The sequence below is a fragment of the Chiloscyllium plagiosum genome, chromosome 7 (genome assembly GCF_004010195.1).
Source record: "Chiloscyllium plagiosum isolate BGI_BamShark_2017 chromosome 7, ASM401019v2, whole genome shotgun sequence".
NCBI classification, from domain to species: domain Eukaryota; kingdom Metazoa; phylum Chordata; class Chondrichthyes; order Orectolobiformes; family Hemiscylliidae; genus Chiloscyllium; species Chiloscyllium plagiosum.
Genome location: NC_057716.1, coordinates 46,473,075 through 46,500,234, shown reverse-complemented (window position 1 = coordinate 46,500,234; position 27,160 = coordinate 46,473,075). Strand labels below are relative to the sequence as shown.

Genomic DNA, 27,160 nt, shown 5'->3' with positions numbered 1-27,160 from the left:
AAAATGTTCTTTGAATTCAGTAACTATTTATTAATAATTTTGTAAAGAAAACATAAAATTATACAGTAGAACAATGTTTCCAAACATTCAGCAACACGACCTATTAGATAATAAATGCATGCTTGAGATCTCAGTCTATAATGTTCCATTTTCTACATAATTGTGTTTCTGTATCAAATTACAAATGACTTCAAATCTAATTCAAATCATAGTTTGTTTTTCTATGATGTGTGTTTTCATTTTTTTGGCTGCTCTTGCACTAACCTTTTTTTACGAACATGGTTTTAAATTCTCTACATGTAATACAATGTAAACTCTGTACCTTATACAATAGACTACAATTACGATGTTCAAACTAATCATCTTTTCTACGGAACAACAGCGATTCCCTTTATCAGTAACATATTGACAGTTCATTATGAAGATTCAGCCCTCCTGATTGAGTTCAATGAGACGACCAGCAAAGACACTAAGGGTACCGATAATACAAACCAACATGAAGACACCCAGCAGAATGTGATCAATAACCATTGCAACATACTTCCATTCGTCTGCAGCCTAGTATTGAAATTAAAAGTAAATAAGTATTATTAACTGCAGCTATGGTAAGATCTTCAAGAGCTGATTTAGTTGACAAATTTCTAGTGCTGTGAGCACAAGATGGAAATTTTGAACTCCATTGAATAAAATAAAAAATATTTGATTTTACTGTTAGATTTTATTTTCATTTTATTTCTTGGCAATTACTGTGTTGATCAGTGTAAAGGATATAAACAGTAATGACATATGTTTATGCTTTGACCATGTCAGACATGTCAAGGCCTTTCACAGGAGCTCAAGCAGAAAAATAAATCCAGGGGAAGAGACATGAGGACAGGATTGAGGGTCAGAATTTCAGTGCTTAAGGTTTACACCAGTCTAGGGCATGGCTGCTGTGGTCAAGAAAGATGGGATGTACAACAAACCAAAATTGGGGGGCATAGATTTCTTGCAATTCTGCAGTGCTACACAAAATCACAGAGACAGGGAGCAGTAAGGTTAAGGAGGGATCTGAATATAAAAATGGAATTTTTAAATCCAATTCCTTGGAAATTAGGTATCAATGAAAGTTAATGAGCACAGGTGTGATGAATGAAAAGGACTTTGTGCAAGTTAATATAATTTTGGAGGAATTCAAGTTTATGGAAGATGGGAGGCTGGGCATGAGAGGATTAGAATAATTGAGTTTGCAGAAAGCAAACATGGAGATGAAGGTTACAGCAGCAGATGGCTGATGCAGAGGGTGAGGTAATATCCTGGAAATGGAATTGATGGTTTCATTAATGAGGAGGATGTAGAGGATGTAGGGGAAGAAGCTCAAGTTTGGATCAAATAGAAGTTGATGTTGTGAACACTCAGGTTTATCCTGAAACAGTGGTCAGTGAGAGGGGAATATATAATGGATTTTTGTAATTGCAGGCCATTTTTTCCACTTCTTAATTATAGGAGATTTGTGCTCATGCACTATTTGAATTCAGACAGGTAGCCTGATAGCAATAATGTAGTGGAGGGGTTAAAAGAGTTGATGGTGTTGAGGTGAGCTAGAGCTGGGGCTACTCTCAGAAAGCTTGTGGAACCCGGTATGATGTTTTCACTGGTGACATCAAGGAGCAGCATGTAAATGAGAAAGAGGATGAGTCTAAGAACAGACCACTGGGCAACTTCAGAGGTCATTGAACACAAAGAAGTCCATCAGGGGAGATTCTATGGCTATGATTGGAAGATTACAATAAAAGAAGACAACCACAGTGGATAGTGAAGGAGAAGCATTCCATGAGGATGATGATGGCAATGTGTAATAGGTTGCAGACAGATCAAGAAAAAACAGGAGGTACAGTACCCCATTGTCACTGCCACACAGAATTTCATTCAGGATTTGCATTAGCGTCATGTCAGTGCCAATATAATGTGGAAACCAAGTAAGTGTAAAATTCAAAATTATTTTTGGTATATTACAAAATCTTACAACTGGCTAAGAATTATTCAACTATTTATTAATATAAACTAAAATGGAAATAAAGTATATAAAATGCTTACATTGTTTGATTCCTGATCAGACTTCATGTTCTCTGCAATGTATTTGATCCCCTCAATGGCACTTTTGACATCTGGGTTTTTTGTTAAAGGAGTTTGGAAAGTAATGTTTCCTGTTGCTTGCTTTCCAGAAATGTCAGAGATATCAATGTCCTCAGGAAATATGCTTTTCTCTTGTTTCTCCTTTTTTGTTCGTTTCATTGTTGAGAAGAACATTATATTGGGTATGGTGTCAATAAAAACCTGAAAAACAGTGATAACCAAAAAGTGACATACCAGAAAATCCATATCCCAATAAATAATGAAATCCGCATTTGGAACTTTGCAATATTTCAACTAATTTCATGACAAAAACTACAAATAACCTCTTAAATAGAGAAAATCAATGAAAGACTGGGTTATCTGATAAAGAAAAATGGATAGCAAGCCTTTAACTAATGTATTAACAGGAAAGACCTAAAGATCAGTTGATGAAGTAGGTTTTAAGAAGAATTTCAAGGGTGGAGAGGAAGGTGCAGAGGTGGAGGGCTCTAGAATTCTAGAACATGGGACCTAGGTGACTGGAAGCATGGCCAGAGGGGGCAGTAAGAAGAAATACATGAATATCAGTATTAAGAGGAATGATGGATTTGGGGAAGGCATAGGCGGGAGGTGATTCAAAGGATTCACATCAAGAATGAAAAGTTTGATTTCACAACCGAGTTTTGAACACCAAGGCGAGAATCTTGCTATCAAGTGGCGAGGAGTCTGATTGCACGTATTATTAATACATACTGTCACCTTACTGATATGCATTTTTCTATCTTTCCCCATTGCTGGTGACAATTCACAAATAAAAGTTAGAGTAAGTACCTGCAAATCAGCTCACTGCTTGCTCCTTGAGCCCATGACTAGGACATTTCTGGCCTCTCACCTCTGATACATAGAGGTTGGCATCAGGCATGTACCAGCCTCTTTGTATCCTCATGGAGTATCTCCAACTCAAATTACAGTTTTGCACTTCAATGTTGCACTTTGAAGTGCATCAGCACCTGTCATTGTAATGCTGATGCCAGGGCACTTTGCACACTGGACAGGCACCCATCTCATTGGACAAAAGTGGATATCAAGGCTCCTTTCTCAACTGTATTAATGCTCACTCACTTTATGCCTAACTGTATGCTCAGAAAATCTCTATCTTCCCTTACTCTCCAATTAAAGACCCACAGTACTTTTGTCTTGACTTGCTTTTAGCGCAGACACAAAGCCAGACAGCTTGTCTAAAGAAGCTATCTGCTATTCCAGTCTAAAAGGTGAAGTCACAAGTATTGAATGTTCATTGCAGGGATGCGATCAGGGATATTATTGTCAAATGAAAGAAGTGTTTATCCCACTTCTCCAACACCCTATGTTAATACAGATTTTTGACTAATATAAAAGTCCCATTCTCCTGATCTTTGGTGGACACATAGAGAGAAACAGTGAAGTCAGTGTCACTGCCTCAGAGTTGGCCAGGATCACAGAATGCAACTTCAATGTTGAAATATTCATGATTAAAACCAAATGGACCTTAATGTTGCTGTAAGAGATGTTATGTTGATGCAAACTCATTCTCCATCTGTTGTTTATTTGGTTGACTTACTATTGGTGAAGTTCCAATTTTTATGAATAGGATATTCATGTTCCCGTTGAGAAATTCTACGTAATGATCAGAATTTGATTTGGCCTCCTGGGGTCCTTAAGCGTTGCTTTTGATCTGACTTTTTTCTCAAATATTAATAAAACAGATGATATCTCACCTTGCGTACCCATTGTGGCATTGTGTGTGTACTTGGAGATCGATGATGAGTATTAATTACGATGACAGTAATAATGATTGAACTGATGACAAAAATCATTGTAAAGAGCATGTATTTGCCAATTAAAGGCACAGCACTGGAAGTTGAAGGGATCAGCTCAACAATAACCAGTAGGAACACTGTCAGAGACAGCAAAACCGAAATGCTCAAAGTCATCTTCTCACCTGCACAGAAATGAGAAGTCAGTGCTACAAAAAGTATATGAACTACTAACAAGAAGAAACTTTATCAATATGCACGTATTTACCAAATGAAATCAGAAACAATTTCCAACTGTTGGAAACCTCATTCTTAACTGAGAAACAAACAGCAGACAGTTGGAAATTAGGAAGAATGTGAAGAAACACATTGAAGTCCAAGAACTGTTTACAGGAACTTCAGGTGAACCTGTAAATGGTCAAGTAGCGTACTCACCTGTTGTGCATATAAGGCTGCTTACAAATCCAAACAGTTGTTCAAACTAGTGTAGGACATAATTTATAAATTTCAGATGTCTTCCCTCCTCCCATTTGTATTAGCCAATGAATAGTCTAACCAAGAGTCCTTGAATTATAAATTTTATGAAGGCAGGAAAAATAGTTCACTGGTTCATCGTTAATCTCTTCAAAATTTGCAATAGCCCCAGGTTCCCACCTGCTGTCTAACTCAGTGTAGGAGTAAGCTGTTTTCTCACCTTTCTAAAACTGGCAGGCTCCAGCAGGCTGCATGTGCAGTGCTCACAGCTTGGAAATGAAGTTGTGTGAAAATAAAGCCCTGACCCAAAAACAGAAATTGTTATCTTTGAATGGGTGGCATAATATTTATTTGTATTTCTAAAAGTTTATTCCTGCTCCCCTGCATCCCTGTTCAGTCTAGCCTCTTTGACAGAGTTTTATATCAGCTAGATGTTAAAACCTGTTTCACCTCACTAGAAGCATTATCTGAGTAATTCAAACCAATGATTGTGCAAAGTCTCAATTGGCATACTAACATTTATGCAATTTTGTAATAATGGCATTGACAACTAAAGGTTATTTTCATGTAAGCTATCTTACTATTGTCTATTGCTCACTTTGCACAGTGATTAAAAAGTAACTGTGATAGTGGACAGAATGAAATAATGTCTTAAATATTCAGCTGCAATCCACCAGCAATTATTGAACATGAACAGAAAATTGATAAAAGAATTCTGATATTTTTCAGTTTTTAGATTTTTCAGCATTTGTATTATTATTGCTTTCATTATTAAGTATTTAATTATTTGAAAACATGAATTAATAAAAGACTTAATGAATGAATGAATTAATTAATCTATTGCCACACATATCTAGGAAGAAAGTACTTTGCTGCCACCATGTTGAGTTACAAAAATAATAAAAAGGAATTACTTAAATAGAATTTGTCATCTGTTCAAATTGAGCCTAAAGCACAGCTCCAGGGTTTCTGCAAGGTCTCTGCAAGGAGTCCCCATTCTGGGTACAGCATGCTGATGCCCAGGGACACCCTGGCTCCACTGCTGCCACTGCATTGCCAACACCACCAGACTCCCCACTCCAGCTGCCACCACTGCATGCAGGAGTCCCCGCTCTGGGCACTACCACCACCGCAGCCGACATGGTAAGTTGTCAACTGATGATTGCTAATGTAATAGTAAGGTTGCATTCTGTCACGAAAAGTGCAAAACAATGTGTGTGATAAATGAGTCTCGAAATGACTGAATGCATTGAGTATGAATGAATATATGGTGGACAGATAGAGATCATGCCTGAGTGAATGTAAGGTTGATGAAGGTGGAACACATGTGAGGTGAATCTAAGGTACCATGAGACCAATAAAGCAAATAATTGTAAAATAAACGAAGGATACTGAGTAATGGTGATAGTTAAACAAAAGAATATACCAAAGGCTGTAAGTGCTGAATTAGGAGTTTGTGAATGAATATGAAGAGGCGGGAATTGAACCCGGGTCTCTGGCGCTGTGAGGCAGCAATGCTAACCACTGTGCCACCGTGCCACCCACGGTGATAGTTAAACAAAATAATATACCAAAGGCTGTAAGTGCTGAATTAGGAGTTTGTGAATGAATATGAAGTGAAATAGTATCACACATGTGTATCTGAAAACTACAAAAGTGAATCTAAAGCTCCATAACCATTAATTAAAGAGTTTAAGAAACAGATTCCCCCCTAGGACTGCAGTGGCTTAGAGGACAGCTCACCACCACTTTCTTCAAGGATATTAAATGATAAATGATCGCCTAGCCAGCAAAGTTCTCATTCCATGAATGAACTACAAAAAAAAATTTGAAAACCAGAGAAACCAACCTGGCTTAGGAACGAAGTTACAGAAGGCAAGATGAAAAGAATGCAAGTGGGTAGAAATTGTAGCTCTACAAAATAGTACAGGCAGAACAATCTGATTTTATTTTACTTCCATATTTTAAACATCTCATAGAACAGATGAGTTTCTTTCCACAATGACAAATTGTAAATCAAACGTAATTTTTTTTCATACCTGAATCAGTTGGCAAGTAAAATACTAATCCAGTTAAAAAGGAAAAGAGCAGACAAGGGATAATGACGTTTACGACAAAATACAGAGGTAGCCGCTGCATGATAAAGTGATAGGTGATATCCAGGTAAGGAGTATTTGGACAGCAGGTATAATACACCCAGTGTTTCCATCCACGATAATCTTTCATTACCCACTCTCCACTCTCCATGAAGTCACTCAAATCTGGTCGATCACTTTCCTGAATGAGAACCACAGCATTGTAATTATCTTGCTATGTTAAATCAAAAATTGAATCTTTATGTAAGATATAAGACTTTTAAAGTTCTTTGTCCACATGTTTAATAAATCATTTTTCCTGGTTTAGGTAGTTCCAATTTACAAAAAGGGCGATGCAGTAAGATTTAAGGAATTGGTGGTCCATTATTCTGACATCATTTATAGATAAAGTGCTTGACTGAATCCAAAGTGATATCCTTTTGGATAAAAAGGAGTATTCAGACGCATTCAATTTCTGAAAAGGGAGATGCTTCATATTAACCTCATATTCTGGCAAATTAACAGGTAAGTGGATGTGGGGATCATCAAAAAGCCTCTGATAAAATATCATAAGAATTTCTATATTATTCTTTATTTTGACCTTGGGGAACTTTAGCTGCTCTCCTGAGAGACTATATTGTTACTGGGTAGTGAGGTTGTCTGATCATGAGGTTAAGGACATCATTACTATATTGGAAAGGCTTCTTGGGCCACTCAATTTCATATGCTTGTGCTACACTAAATATGTTGAAGTCTATAGTTGTTGTATCCTGTTAAATACTTACTAATTTTCATGTTTCAAAGTGCTCTAAAGAACATCCATAAACATATAAGTTTCTTACTTCAAACTTGCATGGAAATTGCATAAAGTTGTAATTTGAAGTAAATTTCTTTCTCTGACATTGCCTTTTACTCAAGCTCTTTAGTATGGATGACATAATCTTGTTGAATTTGTAATTTGCATTAAGCAGGGTGTAGCATGCAAGTATCAAATGACAGTTAATTTTACCCAAATGCTTTATCGCTAATTTTCACCTGAATCCAATCTTTAGCACTATTTATAATATTGTTGGAGCCTTTTGTAATCATCCTTCCATGAAGGTTTCACTTTTGAATTATGGGAAAATGTCATCCGCCTATTGGTGTTGTCAAAACAAGACACATTTTTCCTTATTTATTTCTCACAAAAAAAAATGAGGGTTAGCGTGCTGGGAGGATTGGCAGAAATGAAATTCAAAGTTTGCAATATTGTATTACAATTCAGTATGTTGCCACTAGAGGTCCTGCATGTGCTTTGTAAATTATCGTGAAAGAAGGCAGATATTTCACATCCAGCTTTCACGGATTCAGATTTTCTCCAGATCACACCCCATACCAAAAACCAGTTAACGATCCATCCCTTGGTTCATATATTTGCAACCAATCTGTATAAATGGATACTTATCTACTGGACAGAGAGCGCTATAAAAGAGAAGCTTAGTTTGAACCTGTTCCTTGCCCGACATTAACTCAGCATTATGACAATATCAATTACCAAACACCTCAATCACAACATTATATTGCATTCAATATTGCCCACTATTTGAATTGTGCGGCATAATTTAAATTGTGAAATTTTCCCACTCAATTATTTCAATGAAACCTTTATAGATCTGGAGAAGAATCAACTTTTGTACTCGGGTTTATTCCAATCCCCTAAACTAAACACAATTTTCTTTTAACTGCAAGCAAGGTGAGAATACCTCTGTCTTATTGGTTTGTAACACCAGTAATTATCTATAATAACCAGTGTCCTTGATGCCTTCTGGTTGAATCCAGAGGAGTGAGTGTTGCCACCTAGGATACCTGACTCACACTCGCCATCAAAAAAGGAATACAATTTTTGAACCTATAGGTATTTGTTGTCTTCCTGGAGTGGAGTCGAGCGCTAGACATGACAAACATTTATTTTGGAGACCCTTTAAAATAAATGAACCCTGGCACTGAAGCACAAAGATAAGCTGGAGAGCCAGTTGCAGCACCCGCTCCCAATATACATGTCTGCAAACAACCCTCCAATAAGTCATACAGGTCTCAAAATATTAACTGTTTTCTCTCTACACAGATGCTGCCAGACCTGCTGAGTATCTCCAGCATTTTCTGCATTTCTTTCAGAGCCCTAGGATAATTTTCTGGGGGACATGTATTTGAATTGCAATATGCCAGATGGTGAAATTTAAATTCAATAAAAATCTGGAATATAAAAAGCTACCCTAATATTGACTATGTAGCCATTGACAATTATTGCAAAAACCTATCTAATTCACTAATATCCTTAGGAGGGAAATCTGCCATCCTTCCCTAGTCTGGCTACACGTGACTCCAGAACAACAGCAATGCAGTTGACTTTAAATTGGCCTCAGGGCAAGTAGGGCTGAATAATAAATAGCCAGCAATGCCCTCATCTTAAGAACAAATAAAAGATTTTCCTTCCCTTTGTGCCTGGGATTTGAGAGTTCCCGAAAAGCATAGAAGAAAAATACTTGCCCTGATGAATTATAAATGTTATATTTTTAAATCCAAGTTATGATTCAGAAGTTGTAACTAAAATATTTTAAGTATAATTTAAAATTAAAATGTGTATTGTGATTTTCCTGAACTGTCTCTGTTATGGTTGATTAAGTATGTGAGACGATATGAATAGAAAGACAGGATATAGTCAGTTTTATTTATATATCTAACCCAGTGTCTAGGGATTAAAAGAATCCACGATACCATCATACTCTATCAAACTTTCTCTGGGTATTTCTGCAAATCTCTTCTGAATTTCCTGATATAATCAGCTCTCATGTGTCACTTGGCAAATTTTACATCCATTCAGTACTCTCCAGGTACAGTACTTAAACCTGAACTCTTTCTTCATACTCTTCTTGCTGTAAAATCTATGACTGAGTTAAACCTATTGTGGCAGATTTTCCTGTTCTTGTGCCTGAAGCAACTAGGTTGCTTAGGTAGAGTAATTTCAGGAAAATCTGACAAGGAGAAACAAATACCCCTAATAGAAAGTGCTAGATTTTTCCATCCATGGACAGAAACCTCAGAAAGTTTTCTATATACTATACATACTCTATATTCACTGTGCCAAGACAATTATCCAACAACTTCTCCTGAGCTCCTTTATAATGTAGGATGGGTAGAAGATTGTATAGATTATTCAGTTTGATGTCAAAAGAATGGTGACTTGGCCAAACCAGTCTGTACCTCAGAAAAATTCAGTACATTTCAAAAGAATGTAATTCAAAATCTTCATAAGAAAAATTAAGTTCAAGGTGTAAAAAGGATGTTTTGCTTTTTCAAACTACAACAGTAAAAGCAAACATTTTAGGTGAAGACATAAACATACCGGAAATATGGCAACTCTTGTTCCATCAAATGTCCAGATTCCCAGTTTAATGCTGCAGTTTTGTTGGTCAAATGGGAAATATGTGACAATGATTTCACAATAGCTTTTAAAAATTGCTGGAGGATTCCAGATTATTTTTCCTGTATATTCCAAAAGCACCTTTGTCATATGAACAATGGCAAATTCACCATCCGCACTGTAATAAAACAAAATACAAATCTTACTGTGAAGAGTCATGTTTTTTGAAAAAAACAATACATAGATTAATATCACAGTCTATGTGAACAGCTTCTTTGGAGAGTGTTAGATATGTTGAAAGATGGTTTCATTTTTAGCTAAGTTCCAGAACAATTCTACTGTACAACGGATAAAAGGACGTAATTTATCCTATGAGCTAATTCTGACTTTGTAAAACTCTCTAAACTATTAAGGGGGATTGGAGATTTAGGTCCAAGTGGGGCAAGTACAGAAGGACTCAGGTGTAAAAATTAATATGAGCAGCTGGCCTGCTGATTGTACGTCAAGGTTCCTGCCACTAGTGATTTTGCTCAGGATAGATAAAGGTAGGCTCTGGAAATGCATATGATTTGGAAGTGAGGCCTTAACCATGTTAATGAATTTACTGTCAGCTTGTTAGGGGTTTACTGGATTTTTTGGTGGGGCACACAGATTGGACAAAGGACCAGGGACGGTTCAAGTACAAAGAGGTAACAACACGTTTGACCCATTCAAGAAAGCATGTCTGAAAGTAAAATTTCTGCTAGTGATATGCAAATACTTTTGGATGTGTCAATGTATCAAAGTGGTCTATATGTGTCAGACAGTGGATGGGGTTGCAACCCTCCAGGGATCATGAGGCTGAGCACGAGAAATTATGATCAGTTCAGTTGAGTAGAGGAATGGCAACAACTATTGTTGGAATTACAGTCGCCCGATCTGCATCAACATCCTGTTGTTTAAGAAACGGATAAAGGATAACCCAGGAAACCACAGACCTGTCAGCTTGACATCATATTGGCTAAACTGATGGTGGCCATAATATGGGATAAGATAAAAAAAGAGAGAAAAATAAGTTAATAGAACATTGAGCATGGAACATAGAACATAGAACATTACAGCTCAGTACAGAGCCTTCAGCCATTGATGTTGCGCCGACCTGCAAAATTCATCTGGTGCCCCTCTTCATATGTATGACCAATGCCCATTTAAATTCCCTTAATGTCGGCAAGTCTATTACTGTTGCAGGCAGGCCTTTCCACACCCCTACCACTCTCTGAGTAAAGAAACTACCCCTGATATCTGTCCTAAATCTATCACCCTTCAATTTAAAGCTATGTCCCCTCATGTTAGCCTTCGCCATCCGAGGAAAAAGGCTCTCACTGTCCACCCTGTCTAACTCTGATTATCTTATACGTCTTTATTAAGTCACCTCTCAACCTTCTTCTCTCCAACGGCAACAGCCTCAGTTCCCTCAGCCCTTCTTCATAAGATCATCCCTCCATACCAGGCAACATCCTAGCAAATCTCCTCTGAACCCTTTCCAAAGCTTCCACATCCTTCCTATAATGCAGTGATCAGAAATGCATGCAATATTCCAAGACACTGTTAAGGCCACATCTGTTCAGCTGAAGCATGACCTCATGGATCTGAAACTCAATCCCCTTACCAACAATCACCAACACACCATATGCCTTCTTAGCAACCCTATCAATCTGGATGGCAACTTTCAGGGATTTATGCACCTCAAAGTTTGTGAGAAGATTTGTAGCTCGGGTGCTCGTTGTGGTTCTGTTCGCCGAGCTGGGAATTTGTGTTGCAGACGTTTCGTTCCCTGTCTAGGTGACATCCTCAATGCTTGGGAGCCTCCTGTGAAGCGCTTCTGTGATGTTTCCTCCGACATTTATAGTGGTTTGAATCTGCCACTTGTTTGATTGGCTCTAATCTTAGACTAGAGTTGAAAAATATGGTGCTGGAAAAACACAGCAGGCCAGGCAGCATCCGAGGAGCAGGAGAATCGATGTTTCGGGCATAAGCCCTTCTTCAGGAATCTTAGTCTAACCTAATCTTAGTCTAGTCATTCTTTTATTCCTGAAATACCTATAGAAGGCCTTAGGGTTTTCTTTGATCCTATCTACAAACAACCTCATGTCCTCTCCTGGCTCTTCTTAGCCCTCTTTTGAGATCTTTTCTGGATAACCTTTAACTCTCAAGCCCCCTAACGGAGCCTTCATGCCTCATCCTCACATAAGCTTTCTTCCTCTTGACAAGAGCTTCAACTTCTTTAGTAAAGCATGGCCCCCTCTCTCAACAATTACTTCCTGCTTGATAGGTATATACTTAACAAGGGCCCGCAGTAGCTCTATCTTGAATATCCACATTTCAAAAGTGTCAATCTCCTGCAGTTTCCTTCCTCATCCCACACATCCTAAATCTTGCCTAATTGCACCATAATTGCCTTTCCCCCAGTTGTACCTCTTTTCCCATGGTATATACCTTTCTCTGCCCATTGCTATTCTAAACATAATCAGATTGTGTTCACTATCGCCAAAGTGCTCACCTGCCTCCAAATCTAACATATGGCTGGGTTCATTCCCCAGTACCAAATCCAATATGGCATCACCCCTTGTTGGCCTGTCTCCATACTGTGTCAGAAAACTCTCCTGCACACATTGAACAAAAACTGACCCATCTAAACTACTTGAACTATAGTATTCCCAGTCAATATTGGGGAAGTTAAAGTCCCCCATAACAATTACCCTGTTACTCCTGCTCCTACTGAGAATCATCTTTGCTATCCTTTCCTCTACATCCCTGGAACAAATTGGAGGCATATAGAAAATTCCCAACAGGGTGACCTCTCCTTTCCTGTTTCTAACCTTAGCACAAACTACCTCAGTGGAGGAGTCCTCAAATATTACCTCATTTGCTGTAATACTATGATTAACATTGCCACACCCTCGCCTTTCCTACCATCTTCTCTATTCTTGCTGAAACATCTACATCCCGGAATCTGCAACAACCATTTCTGTCTCTCCTTGAGCATTGTCTCTGAATGGCCACAACATCGAAATTCCAGGTATCAACCCATGCTGCAAGTTCACCCACCTTATTCCAGATGCTCCTGGCATTGAAGTACACACATTTCAAACCAACATCCTGATTGCCGGTGCCCTCTTGTGACCTTGTGAACCAGACCCTGACCTCACTACCCTCAACCTTCTGTACCCTGGAACTACAATTCAGGTTCCCATCCCCCTGCTGCATTAGTTTAAGCCCACCTGATGCTCTGACATGTAGGTACACATTGACTAGCAGTGAACAATGTAAATCTCATTTCCTGTGAACCCTTCCTATTCAAATATCCATCCGGATGGCTTTTAAATCTTAAACCTATGCCCTCTATTTTTGGGCTCCTCTACCCTGGGAAAAAGACTTTGGCTGTTCACTCTATCAATGTCCTTCATGATTTTATAAACCTCTATAAGGTCACCCCTCAGCCTCTGATCCTCCTGGGAAAGTAGCTCCAACCTATTCAGCATCTTCCTGTGACTCAAACCCTCCAGTCCTGGCAACATCCTTGAAAATTTTTTCTGCACCCTCTCAAGTTTAAGAACATCTTTCTTGTAAAAGGGCAACCAGAATTGTAAACAGTATTCTAAAGTGACCTCACCAATGCCCTGTACAGCCATAACATGATGCCCCAACTCCTATATTCAACGCACTGACCAATGAAGGCGAATTTGACAAATGTGTTCTTCACCATCCTGTCTACCTGAGATTCCACTTTCAAGGAACTTATGCACCTGCACCCCTAGATCCCTTTGTTCAGCAACACTGGGCCTTGTTAGGATTTAGAATGTGCTGCCTGGGAAAGTGGTGCAGGTGGATTCCATAGGAGGTTTCGAAGTGTTAAAGTTAGGGGCTGCAGTGATAGGGCTGGAGACTAGGACTAGCTGGGTAGCTCTTTCGGGAATGATGGGTCGAATGGCCTCCTTCTGTACTGTAAAATTCTATGATTCTATCCTCAGCAGTGACAAAAGGTGAGCAAAGGAGAGGGAATGAGGAGCAGTGAGTTAATTTGTGGCACGTTTGTAGTATATGATATACTGCAAAGATAATGTTACTTGGGCATGTCAGAGCATCAGTACTACAGGAAACTGCACCCATCCTGGCTGATATCACAGATTTTTGCCCTCATTGCGGAAGATGTCACACCTCTCAGTACCGCTTGCTAGGCCCTGCAATGATGGCAATCATTGTGGCTTGAACTTATTCATCTTTGGTGTCTTTCAAGAATCTTGTTGGCATCTCTCAAGTGTCAGCACATCACAGAATCCACAGGTTACTGAACCCCCATTTGTGAAACCTGAGCAATGTACACAATTTTAAACTGATGAGACCACACAGACATAAAGTACAGTGGGGTTTGTTTCCATCATCAACTGTGCCCATGCAGCTCTCATGGCAGTGACAGAGTAGCCAACAAGATTCAGCAACAGGAAGGATTTTCATTTCCTCAACATGTAGAATTCTGTGACAACAACAAGAATGTCCTGCATCTTTGCACTCAATGTTCCAGCCGCTACCACAGCAGCTTCCTCCTGTGGCAGTCCTAGGTGCTGCAGCTCTTCATTCTACCCTCCTCCAAACCCTCTGGATAGGTTCTCAGAGACAAGGGATACCCCTTGATGAAATGCTAATGACTCATTTTACATGATAAAGTCACAGAAATGTCACAACCAAAGCCATCTGCTCACAAGTACAACCGTGAAGCAAGCTATTAGGCTTCTGAAGTGGTGACCCAGTGCCTGGATCAATCATTACCTCAATCATTAGGGGTCTGCTGCAAAGAGTCTCTCAAATTGTTATGGTTTAATTCACTCTCCACTACATGGCTCTCCCAGGAGGTGTGATCCTTCAAGATGTCTTGGCTTTGGACTGACAGGGCTCACTGAAGGAAAGCAAGGAGGAAGTTGAGGAGAAGATAAAGGAGCAAAATTAAGCTGCAGAGCCAAAAGGTCCTGCAGGAGAGTGGCTGGGACAAGTGTAGGACTGAAAGGTCTCATCAGGATCCTGTCAACATTAGGGAACATCTCATCCAGGTAACTTTAGCTGAGTCCTTCCAACCCAGAAGGACCTTGTGCCTCTGTACTCATTTTGAATAGCTTATGAAAACATTTCCCGGCTGGAGTAGATCCATTCTCATTACTGTGATGCAGATATATACAATGGTTCCACTGTCCTCCTTTTGAAGAACTTTGTTTCACCACTTCAATCTTCTCTATGAACTTCATAATAAAGGATGGAAATTCGTTCATCTGGAGTCACGTGAATATTTACAGAGTGGTCAGAATGTAACAAAATGGCCACTTACAAATGAAGTAAACCCTAGTGTCCCACTCAGTGCTCTGCCTGACCTGGTCTCAGGTCTCAGCCAGCTCTACATGGTGCTCCCCTGTCTTGTACGAGATGGAGACAATCTGGTAGCTTATGCCTGTTTGCAGCTGAGATAGAGCTGGCAGGTAGCACATATCTATATTGTAGTAGCACCAATTGGGACACCTACAGAGGTTGCTGCACTGGCAATAAATGCCCTATGGTATGAATAGTCTTTTAGTCATAGGGACCCAGGAGGCTGATGATGATGATGGTATCCTATTAGTGGAAGCACCCTCATCTTTCTCCATGACTGCGGCAAGGCACTCTCCAGAATGTTGGAGAGGAGCACAAATTGGGGCATGGCAGGCATCCATTTCATACATATTTACTCCATCAGCAAAATAGATCCAAGCATGTTACAGTGCATTGCATGCATTTTATGCACATTAATGTGCTGTTCCTTTATCCACTCTGAATACTGCCCCAAATGGCTCTCCATAATATTAACAACTCTCCTAAGTTCATGCATTCCAAACCTGATCTATAGTGCTTCACACTGTTGTTTAAGGGTGTAAGTAACTGAAAGGGTTCATACTGAGGACTATCTTAAACACAATCTGCTATGTTGTTGTCATATGGACTTGTGTGTAGAACAGGTTAAGATCCTGAAGGCATAACAATTAACATCGAGTCCTCCTCAATTTCTTTTACAATGTCTATCATATCACTGTAACCAGTAATTAGTTGTGACTATTCAATTAACTACTTTAATGTTATTAATTAATAATTATTCAATATAAGAGTCTCTTCTAGTTAAGCTAGTAAGTGATACTAGACCCTGCAGATCTCTACACATCAAGAGGATGGCAACAGTAAAGCTAGCCTATGATGAGGTGCACACTTGGTTTTGTGCATATACAACATGGTGAGCTTTCTTGAGGCTAGAATCATGAAGTAGAAACTAGAGACAATGGTGAAAGCATTTCAGACCGAGCAAGAGACACATTGCAGATTAGTGAGAGAAGAAGAATTAATTCCTTCAAAGAAGACATAGATTGCATGGCATGTTGGTGGTCTGCAGGAACAGTAACAAATCAGGGTTCAGCTGGACAGCAAATAGGCATTGGAGTGTCTGAGAAAAATGAAAATCCCTGGTGGGAAAGGGAAATCTTTACAAAATGATGTTGTAATGCACACTGGGAGTATGAGAAATATGTAAAGGACTTAGAGTTCAGGTCAAGTGTCACCATTTGGCAGGTGGTCCTTCCAGAAACACAATATGCATTGATTGAGGAAGAGACTTTTTCAGTTACATACGCTTGTGAGAGATTTTCAGATTATACCCTTGGTCTGATAGTGGTTACAGAAGTAGATGATAAATCTCTGGTCTGTGTTCTGAATAAGGAAGAATCAGCAAGGATGCCTCCAATAATGTAGAGATTTGAACTCTGTCTCTGAGTTCATTTACAAAACAGCATATGTTCAGGGAAACGCATAGACAATGGTGGATGTACTCTCTAGAATCATGGTCAACAGCCTTACCAGTCACAATATTGAGTTTGCACACAGTCTAGCAGAATAACAAACCTGTCAGATTATTTGAGTTTGTGAAGTTAGAGGCTTGAGCAGAGATGGGGTAGTGTCAAATGCAATTATTTTCAAAAATATATAACACTAATAATGAAAGAAAAAGCGTGGGGAATGGTAGGAGACAACACACCTACTTCATAGTGACATGCAGAATCTGTTTACTGCACATACGGCACATACAAGCTGATTCGACACCTCATTAGCAATTCAAGATCCCCTTATTGCCTCAGGAAGCTCTGACATGTGGATACACATTGCTCACTGCAAATCAATGTAAATCTCATTTCCTGTGCATCCTTAGGCTCTGTATTTGCCCCAGCTGAACATGGTTGTATCTATCCTCCATCCTCTGAGGAGTACTGCCTACAGTGTCTTCTTCTCTTCCCTCCTCCTACGTAATGACATTGAGTGCCTCTCTTTCTAAGTGCAAGTGATGACCCATCAATGCGATTGTATCGACATTAGTGAGGGTGTGCTGAAAACATGCAACAATGATGTCGCTCACATTTCCAAACCTATGAAAGCATGAGAAATAATCTTTGACTCCAGAATGCGTGGTAGTGCTGACGCCTCCCAATACAACCAAATCTTTGACATAAAAACCGAAAGAACTGCGGATGCTGTAAATCAGAAATAAAAACAGAAGTTGCTGGAAAAGTTCAGCAGGTCTGGCAGCAACTGTGAAGAGAAATCAAAGTTAATGTTTTGGGTGTGGTGACCCTTCCTCAGAATGGAGGACCTTTCTGAGGAAGGGTCACCAGATCTGAAATGTTAACTCTGATTTCTCTTCACAGATGCTGCAAGACCTGCTGAGCTTTTGCAAATCTTCGACATGCCTCAGTAAAAAGAAGTATTTATATTACACATGAAGGGATTGTTTTTGCACAATAACAATAATTTTTTAAAAATTGACTAATTAGGCAAAATTAAAATGACTATTTGTAGCCAGAAATGCCACATCTGTCTCCACTGGGATCTTGTGCCAGACTACTTCTGATTCACCCAAAACTTGGGTGACATTATCAGATTGGGCAAAACTGAATGCAATCTTCAACATTAACCTTTTCAAAACCACTACCTTAAAACAAATTCACAAGCTCTGATGACTTTGGTCTTCCCAGGGACACAGTCCTGACAGTAGGTTCCTGACTGCAGAGGCAAAATATGTTATGGTGAAATACTGGTGATGATTGTAACCATGTGTACTCAGCAGAAATCAAATGGATGGTCAGTAAAAATCCTCCATGTTACTTGTTCACCCTGGAGTTCATCTGTTAGATTTTCATCCGTTCCAAAGACTGGTGAAAGTCAATAAACTTTAACTTCTCAACAGGACATATGTGCAAAGAGCTTAAACTCTTAAGACCTCATTAATTATTTTAAACACTGATAACATTTAGCTTGAATTAGAGTTAAATTATTACAATGGTCATTTAATACTATACCCTTTATCCCATTCATCCATGCCCCTCTCACCTGTCCCTGTCATCCCCATGTGCCTCTCTCAAATCCCCATCCCTCACACCCTCCTGACTCTCTCAAATCCCCATCCCTCACACCCTCCTGACTCTCAAATCCCCATCCCTCACACCCTCCTGACTCTCTCATATCCCCATCCCTCACACTCTGCTGTGCCCCCTTACACCTCTTGTTTGTCTCATCCCCTTGTACCTTATAATCCTTATGCTCCACACTCCCCTGTCCCTCACAATCCCTTGTGGGAGGAGGTGGAGAATAAACAGTATAAGTTCTGTGTAATCAAGATATGCACTAATAATTAGAGATATAAACACGTAATAATATGACTGGATAATACAATCACGTATTAGTTTGAATATAATTGGATAATACTATGTGTATTAACTTGGAATGTGAACTATGCAAATGCAGTTCGGTAGAGATGGGGTGAATACGTGTGTAACCTTTTGTTTGGAAATTATTATTAGTAGGAAGAGTCAATTAAAAACTTGTTATCTGTAAAATTGGTGTAAAACCTTAGCTCCTGTGATAAAGGTTTGTCCATTTTGGATATGTACTTTTGCCATGCATGTATTAATAAATGGTTAAACAAAGGAACCTGAGTCTCAGTTCTGAGGAAAGGTTACTCGACCTGAAACGTTAATTCTGATTTCTTTCTGCAGATACTGCCAGACTTGCTGAGCTTTTCCAGCAATTTCTGTTTTTGGAACTAGAGTCTTGTCGAAGAGGGAGAAGAGGGTTATATTCAGTCTTTCAGCCCCATCTTTCACACCCTCCCATCCCTTCTATTTACCTTTTCATCTCATGCCTCTGTCGCTTTCAGCACCGCCTCCATCTCAGCCCACCTCTCTCACCGTTACATTTCCCTCATGGGCTTGTTCCCTCACTCTTACACTTCCCTCACTCTTATGTCCCTCACTTCCCTTGTCCGTTACAATCCCATGTTCTTTTTCACTCTTATTTTATTCACAGTTTCCTGTCTCTCACTGCATTAGATTAGATTAGATTACTTACAGTGTGGAAACAGGTCCTTCGGACCAACAAGTCCACACCGACCTGCCGAAGCGCAACCCATCCAGACCCGTTCCCCTACATTTACCCCTTCACCTAACACTACAGGCAATTTAGCATGGCCAATTCACCTGACCTGCACATTTTTTTGGATTGTGGGAGGAAACCGGAGCACCCGGAGGAAACCCACGCAGACACAGGGAGAATGTGCAAACTCCACACAGAGAGTCACTTGGGGTGGGAATTGAACCCAGGTCTCTGGCGCTATGAGGCAGCAGTGCTAGCCACTGTGCCACCGTGCCGCATTGTGTGACCTTCTTTCCCTCAAACTTTGTCAAAAGGAATCGCAATGAATCCTCAAATTGGGTCGTTCCCTCAGGTGATGAAATTAAAATTGGCCATACTGTCAAAGAAATACTAGCAAGTTATGTGAAACCTTGAAGATGCCATTTCTCTAACATAGATATAAATTTTAAACATTACTTGCTTACTTACTTGTTGTACAGGACAATGTCTGGGAGCCAAATGTCAGAAGCAGGCAATCTGATCTTTTTAGTACCACCATAGTCTTCTGGTTTCCAACGCAGTCTCACATCAACCCATTGCTAAAGAAGAAGCATTTTATAAATGCTACTTTAAAAGAACCTACAACTTAAACACAGCTTTTTAAATGAAATACTGCATTTAGTACAAATCTAGTTAAACATTTAACAGAAAGGTTTCAATAATATTAAATTACAGACTTGTGCAAATAAAAACAATCGTTCCGCTTTGTTACCTGTTTCAGGCGCACATTTGTTTCCACAATTTGATTTACTTCATCCTAATGGAACAATAGTAGAACTTCAGTCAAGACAAGCGATAGGGTTGATAAAAGTTAATTTTAGACTCATGTACCATTCTATAACCATTAACATTAAAAAGTGAATCAAAACCTATAACTTCTACACATAATGTTATAAATACGATAACATTTATTTCAAGCAGGAAATGTTCACATTTGCACAATATTTATTAAAATGTAAACTTCCTTCCATAACACCTAATGTTATACCTACAATTCCGTAGCATTTGACTATACTATCTTTTTTCTAACCTTATAGTGAATTTTATGCATTTAATTGTTTTACTGTTTACAATACCAGGTGTTACAGTTAGGCAAAATGCATGCATTGACTGTGATGTCATTTCAAGAAGCAAAGCAAAACAGCTCTTGACTGTTGCATCCCATGGTTCTCAAGTCAAATTTACTATCAGGTGATTGACAGAAATTGTATTGCTTGTTGTTAACACTAAGATAACAAAATGATTATCTTTTAAAGATAAATGTGTTCTAATCCAATTTTACAGCACTTGGCCCATTGCCCTGGGTGCCTTGGCATTGCATGCACATATCAAAATACTTCTTAAATGTTATGAGGGGTTCTGACTCTATCACTCTTACTGGCAATGTGTTCCAGATTCCTACCACTGTCTGGTCAATCTTCTTTTCCTCACATCCCCTCTAAATCTTTACCCCTTACCTTAAATCTATGCCCCTGACAATTGATTCTGCCACCAAGGATACACGTTCCTTTCTATCTATCTATGCCCTTCATAATTTTATATATCTCAATCATGTTCCCCCTTCCGTTCCCAAAGCTGCAATGAAAACAACTCCAGTCTGTCCAATCTCTCTTCATAATAAAAACTTTCCAGCCCTGGCAACATCCTGGTAAATCGCCTCTGCCCCTTCACCAGTACAATCACATCCTTTCTATAATATAGATTCCAGAACTACACACAATACTCTAGCTGTGGCCAAAGTATAAAGTTCCAGAGTAACCTCCCTGCTCTTAAACTCTGTACTTTGGTTAATAAAGACAAGTACTCAATATGCCTTTTAACCATTTTATCTACCCCGATTCCGCTACCTTAAGAGACTGGCGGACATTCTCACCAAGGTCCCTCTGATCCTCAGTGCTTCCCAGAGTACTATTATTCATCATGTATTCCTGTACCTTGTTTGTTCTGCCCATGTGCATAGCTTCACATTTATCCAAATTGAATTCCATTTGCCATTGACAAGCTCATCTGACTACCCTATCCATATCCTCCTGTAATATAACTCTTTTCGTATCTTGCACCAACTTACTAATCAAGCCACCTACCTTCAAGGCTAAATCATTTATGCATACCACAAACAGCAAATATCCAAATGTTGATCCCTGAGACACTCCACCAAACACAGGCTCCAGCCATAAAAACACCCCATCACCATCACCCTTTGCTTCCTGCTATTTAGTCAACTCTGGATCCAATTTGCCAAATTCCCTTGGATTCCTTTGATTCTTACCTTTTGCTATTAATGTTATGTGTGCACCTTAGCAAAAGTCTTGCTGAAATCCAAGTAGACTGAGTTAATTGCTTTTCCCTTATCTATACACAGGTCACCTCTTCAAAAATTTCATTCGAAAACGAAAAATTATACACTAAAACACATAAACCATGAACTAGGTATTCATGAAAGTATGCATACAAGATGTGTGCAGTGAAAACATCAGTTCAATGTGCTTTAGAACAGTATGCTTTACCAAAGTAGTGACAAGGTACCCTGTGCTTGCAATTGCATTGAAAAAAGTGTAGGCACCATAATCTTTCAATGTGTTCGGATATCAAAATGATCACATTAAACATGCTCTGAAATTGAACTGCATTACTTCAGGTAGCCATAGTAATCTTTCTAATATCAGTCAGGTGGCAATGCAGGTACACGTTCATCAAATTTCCAACACACATAATTGGAGAATTGTGGAATTCATCACCTTTGTTACCACAACAAAGCAACTAGTTATGGTTTAGCAATTTGTATGAGATTTTTGCCTTTCCCCAGATCCAGGGAAAATTAATATGCTGCTTTTTTGATCTTGTACAATTAATAATCTCAAATTCATCGATCTGAATAGCTTTCACACCCTGATTGAGATAACAAATAAAATAATTTTCACATCAATATGAGACTTACCTAGTGTTCTTCCACTTACTGAGAGAAATATCAAACAACGAGGGACCACTGCTGTCAAATCCTACTACAGCTCTGATGATTCCATTCAAATAGCAGGGGAATTCCAATGAGGCTCGCATCACCACTAAAATATACAGGACATGGACACTCCAATCTCAAAGAAGTGCTTCACTAGGTTAAATGGGCTTTGCAGTACCTTTGAGCTTGTGTGCCATATAGTTATTCTGTGGTGCATCACAGGTAGTCATCTAAAAACCAATGAATATAGACATTCCTAAGAAGATGGATCTCAGTTGCTTGCTAGATAGGAGTACTTGGAGGACAACATCAGGATGGCCATCACTGCCAAATTTTGGTGGAGCTGTAAAATGCTCCATTCATAGTTTTAATGAAGAAAACTTTTCCCTGATAAAATTCAAGTGAAGAACATAAACTATAACTTCACTCCTGTTGTGTACCACGCATCTTTGCAAATTGGTCTTGGAGCCTATATGTAGATGTGATGATTTATCAAATACTTTTCATTTCAGGCAAGTACAATCATGTTCTAAATTCTACAAATCTGAAATAGCAGACAGACCTCTACCTAAACTTCTGCTGAGAAAATGGCAAATCCTCTGTGCCCAGCTGTCCAGCTCTCTCATGTTCTGCATACCATCCAGTGCCAGATTCTCCCATGCATTATTTCATTTTACCTGATTGAACTAGAGAGTGACATCAAGGATGCAAGTGACACAAGGGGTGTGCTGAACTGAATTTTAGCAAAGCAGCATGAAGTAAGATGTAAATTCGGAGAATTTATGAGTGGTTTAACCTTTCCTTCATCATCATCCTTACAGTCTGTAGGAGGAAGCAGTATCTCTCCTGCTCCTTTCTTGCTTGTTAGTATCTTCTTCTTGCTCATTATTTGCAGATTTGCCCCCATTTGCAGTAATCGATCCACAGGAAATTAAGAGTTAAAATGAAGAACAAGTGATCATCACCCCTTGGGATTTAGGAGACAGAGAACAACCCAGGTTCTGGGTTGTTTTCTACTTTCAGGTTCCTGCAACTGTGTGGATGTGCAGCTACCACATCCTCCCCTGATCTCATGGCGTCCCACAGAATGGGAAAGGTACCTCCCATTCTGGATTCCTAGTTTGATCTTCACAACAGGTCAGCTACTAGAGGGCATAGGTTTAGGATGAGAGGGGAAAGATTTAAAAGGGACCTAAGGGGGAACTTTTTCATGCAGAGGGTGGTGCGTGAATGGAAGCTGCCAGAGGAAGTGGTGGAAGCTGGTACAATTACAAAACTTAAATGGGATCTGGATGTGTATAGGAAGGGTTTAGGGGGATATGGGCCAAGTGCTGGCAAATAGGACCAGATTAGTTTAGGATATCTAGTCGGCACAGACAAGTTGGACCAAAAGGTCTGGTTCTGTGCTGTACATATCTATGATTCTATCCCAGTGCTTCCATTCATGCCCTGCCTCTAACAGCTGGTATGCTCATACTTCTCCAATAAAATTAAGTAAATTAGGTAATAGACAACAACTAAGCCAGACTCTCATTGACACTGGACTGACTGAACTAAATTTTATCTTTTGGATTGGTAATAATGGTAGACTTCTTCCTGTCCCTCCAACTCTGCTCTAACCTTGACATATATCCCAGGAGTTTAAATTCTTAATGATGTTAGGTGTGTTCCTAGCATGATTCCTGCATACTATAGAGGACTTTGTTCAATTATGTTAGGCAATGTAGTAGAAGGGGCATCCATTGCATCATTAATATGTCAGAATAACAATTAAAATGGGAGTAGACCTAACAGCAATGCTGCACTGCCAGCACAAAGGTCTCAAAGAGAGACATTAGCATTAAATATCAATAGGCTTTCCTCAGAATTTATCTATTTTGTTGTACAAATGTTGTACTGTTTCTCTAGTGGTTCCACAGGTCACCCAATGAAGTTATGCCAAAAGATCAAGAGACTCCAATGGAATTTGCCTCCTTCACAGTTCCAACCACTGACAATTGACAGCAAATCCAATAGCTTGTAAACTTAGCTCTGAAACCAAATATGATTGTAAAGGTGTATGACATCATTCTAACTTAGTTTCAGGTCCATTCTGCTGGGTTTGTTTCCTATTTTGTTGTGCTCTTAATTTTAATACTAGTTTTAAGCAGGTTAAGTACTGCAGTAAGAGGATTGTTTGTAGGAAGTGTGGTCAAGGGGAATCCGGTAAATGTGGAGAGTTTTTTTTCTTAAATAGAGAAATGTATTTGGTTCATACCACATTGATGAGCTGAATGAGCTGCAGTCCCACTGTGACGTTAACTGATTGATCGTGGCTCTCCACTGGACGAATCACCTTGTTATAGTTTTCAAATAATTTAGCCACCAATTTCGTCTCATGTTCAGAACCCAGCACCAGTCCTGAGAAAACACGACATAAAAATGGGTTTTGCAGGATTTCTACCATCACTGAACACCTGGAGCCCTATTTGAAACCACACCGGTTCAAGTGTAAAAACTGATCCATTAAAATTGTAAATTTAACATCACTATTATACACCATTTTCTTTCTCCATATTTTCTCCTGTTACTACAACTTATTTATTCCTCGTTCCATTTAAAAAAAAATTAAGTGAGATGCTAGTCTTTGGTCAATTGTGTTTGTTGTTGTACTCTGAAATGGGCTAGCAGTAGGTGAGCACACGACATTGATATTTCCCAATCGCTCTCGTGTCAAAATAGCACTTGGGTTTTAGTTTGAATTGATCTCAGTGTCTAATCCGCGGTAGCAGGGTTATGGATTTCCACTCAGATTCTATTGTTCAGTGTCTTTAGCAGGGCAATTATATGTGACTGTAGTCATTTAGATCAATTATTAGTTGGGATACAAATTCAACATCTACAACTAACGTTCCCCAATTTCCCCTGCAGATTTAACCCGAAGATAATCTGAATCCCCATGGAAATCGTGGAAACAGTAGTTACGCCGTTTATTTGAGATTTCTAACCGGGGTCTAGAAACGGTATATCACTTCAAGATAATGTTATTCAAACGGTGGCTTTTTAAAATATTTACAAGATTTCTTTTAAACAAGCAGAGATGTTTTAATTGTCCACCAAATAGCGTTCTAACACTGTCTTAACATGCTGTTGATGACATTTAATTCTGAACTCTGCCAAGTTCATCGATATAGGTTATGAACATTGCGTTTCCTTACATATTTTATATTTTAAGTAAGTGCTAAAAGCAGATTGAAAATGTAACTAATAATTTGCAATTCTTGCAGCTTAATGTTAACATCGCACAGGCTTTCAATATAAATTTAAAAATGATTGTAACGAACATTTGTACATAATATTTTTTCTGTAACTTTTTTCAGAGAAGCAGTATATTTTCATTTGCTGGAATATTTTTAGCACCACATGCATAAAGAGTTACAGGGACAGATTACCCCACATGTCAGGTATTTGAAAAATCTCAAACAGCTGCAGCGCATCCACCAAGGTATTTGCGATTACAATTACATGCTTAAAAAAAGCATTCTAACTTTTGTGTCAGCGACCATATCAAGTTTGAAGAACAAAATCCATAGAAGTTCCAAAGTCAATTATCTTAACTGCCATATTTACAAACAAGGATAAGGAACAAAGTGATTTGAATGTAATTAAATAAAAGGGAGCATAACCTTACATACAACCTCTATTAATTCACGCTGGCTGTTCTTTGTTTGGGTAATATATGGCTACTTCAGTGAATCGAGATTTAGCCCATTCCTTTTTTTTAAAAAAAGGTTCTAAACCCGCTTAAGGTAACAGACCGTCCTCGCCCATTCCAGGGTTGTTGCTGTTGCCGTGATTGAACTACTATTTCCGCTGTGTAATGCTGATCCCGCAACACTCCTGACAGACAGCCGCACTCCAGAAAGTGACCTTGGCTCAATATTCGTCATTCCAAAACCCTGAGCCAAAAATCAGACCATTCTGATACAACAGTCGCCCCCGAAATTCAACCTTTCATCAACGTATTCACCAAAAGTCGGGGAAATATTTACTGCATCTTAGTAAGAACTTCACATAAACTTCGCAATTTGTAATATTGGAAATTGATATTCGGTTCGTACTTGGGATATAAAGATGCTTATCACAGAAAAGGAGGAATAAAACCAACCCACAGCACTGTTCTTTTCCGCCAAATAGTCTAATTAAATTGTACAAAACTATAGCCTTGTATATCAAACAGCGAAGACACTGCGTAATTCTCAATTCAACAAAATTACCTGGCAGAGTCGAAGACCTACCTTCAAAGGATAATAAAAGGATCGTCAATGCGAAGTGCGGATCTATACACTGAGTCATTCTCAACTTGCCAGTTGGACAATTCACCTTTCAATCCACTCTATCTCTTGTAACACTTTACAGTACTTGGAGATTTGCTGGCTCTTCTGGATTTCTGAGTATTGGCTAACAGTCCTTTGTTACTGAAGAGTGGAGCTGGGAATGCTGCGTTCCAACTGTCCATTCCCCCTCGACTCTGCTCTTGTGGCACCTGTCTAGTGACAGCTGATAGCAGGAGGCTGGGGAGTCAAAACACACCACCACATCCTGTTTATTTCTATCTTTTTCATGTACTGAGATATGGACATCATTGGCCACACCAGCATTTATTGTCCATTCCCTTTTTGAACTACTGCATTTCTTCCACAATGTTCTCGTTGTTTGTTATAAGATGCTATAGTTTTGTACAGTTTAATTAGACAATTGGCAGAGAGGTGCAGTGCTGTGGGTTGGTTTTATCCCTTTTTTTCCGTGATAAGCATTTCTATATCACAAGTATGAACTGAATATCAATTTACTATCTTACAAATTATGAAGTTTGTAT

The 27,160-nt window shown here is 39.1% G+C and overlaps 1 protein-coding gene across 3 annotated transcripts; it reads right to left on the bottom strand.

Annotated features, from left to right (window-relative positions):
• Positions 1-26,893, bottom strand: chrna1 (cholinergic receptor, nicotinic, alpha 1 (muscle)). 3 transcript variants are annotated; one of them, XM_043693578.1, is made up of 9 exons: positions 26,580-26,893; positions 24,560-24,702; positions 20,059-20,103; positions 19,776-19,885; positions 9,822-10,017; positions 6,404-6,641; positions 3,852-4,075; positions 2,077-2,316; positions 1-558 (listed from the first exon to the last, which is right to left on the bottom strand). In XM_043693578.1, the coding sequence occupies exons 1-9, from the start codon at positions 26,635-26,637 to the stop codon at positions 427-429; spliced, it is 1,386 nt and encodes a 461-aa protein (XP_043549513.1). In that variant the 5' UTR covers positions 26,638-26,893; the 3' UTR covers positions 1-426. The 3 variants fall into 3 exon arrangements, with proteins under 3 accessions (XP_043549513.1, XP_043549515.1, XP_043549514.1); XM_043693580.1 differs by lacking the exon at positions 26,580-26,893 and adding an exon at positions 26,100-26,480; XM_043693579.1 differs by lacking the exon at positions 26,580-26,893 and adding an exon at positions 24,883-25,094.
• Positions 26,894-27,160: the final 267 nt, after the last annotated feature.

What these genes read in the sequence shown, in the direction of transcription:
- chrna1 (XM_043693578.1), bottom strand. Translation starts at nt 26,637, where the DNA reads ATGACTCAGTGTATAGATCCGCACTTCGCATTGACGATCCTTTTATTA. An exon ending in TGCCACAATGGGTACGCAAG is followed by an intron (nt 2,317 to 3,851) that starts GTGAGATATCAT and finishes ACTGTTTTTCAG; the next exon opens with GTTTTTATTGACACCATACC. An exon ending in CTGATCAGGAATCAAACAAT is followed by an intron (nt 559 to 2,076) that starts GTAAGCATTTTA and finishes TTTCAATACTAG; the next exon opens with GCTGCAGACGAATGGAAGTA.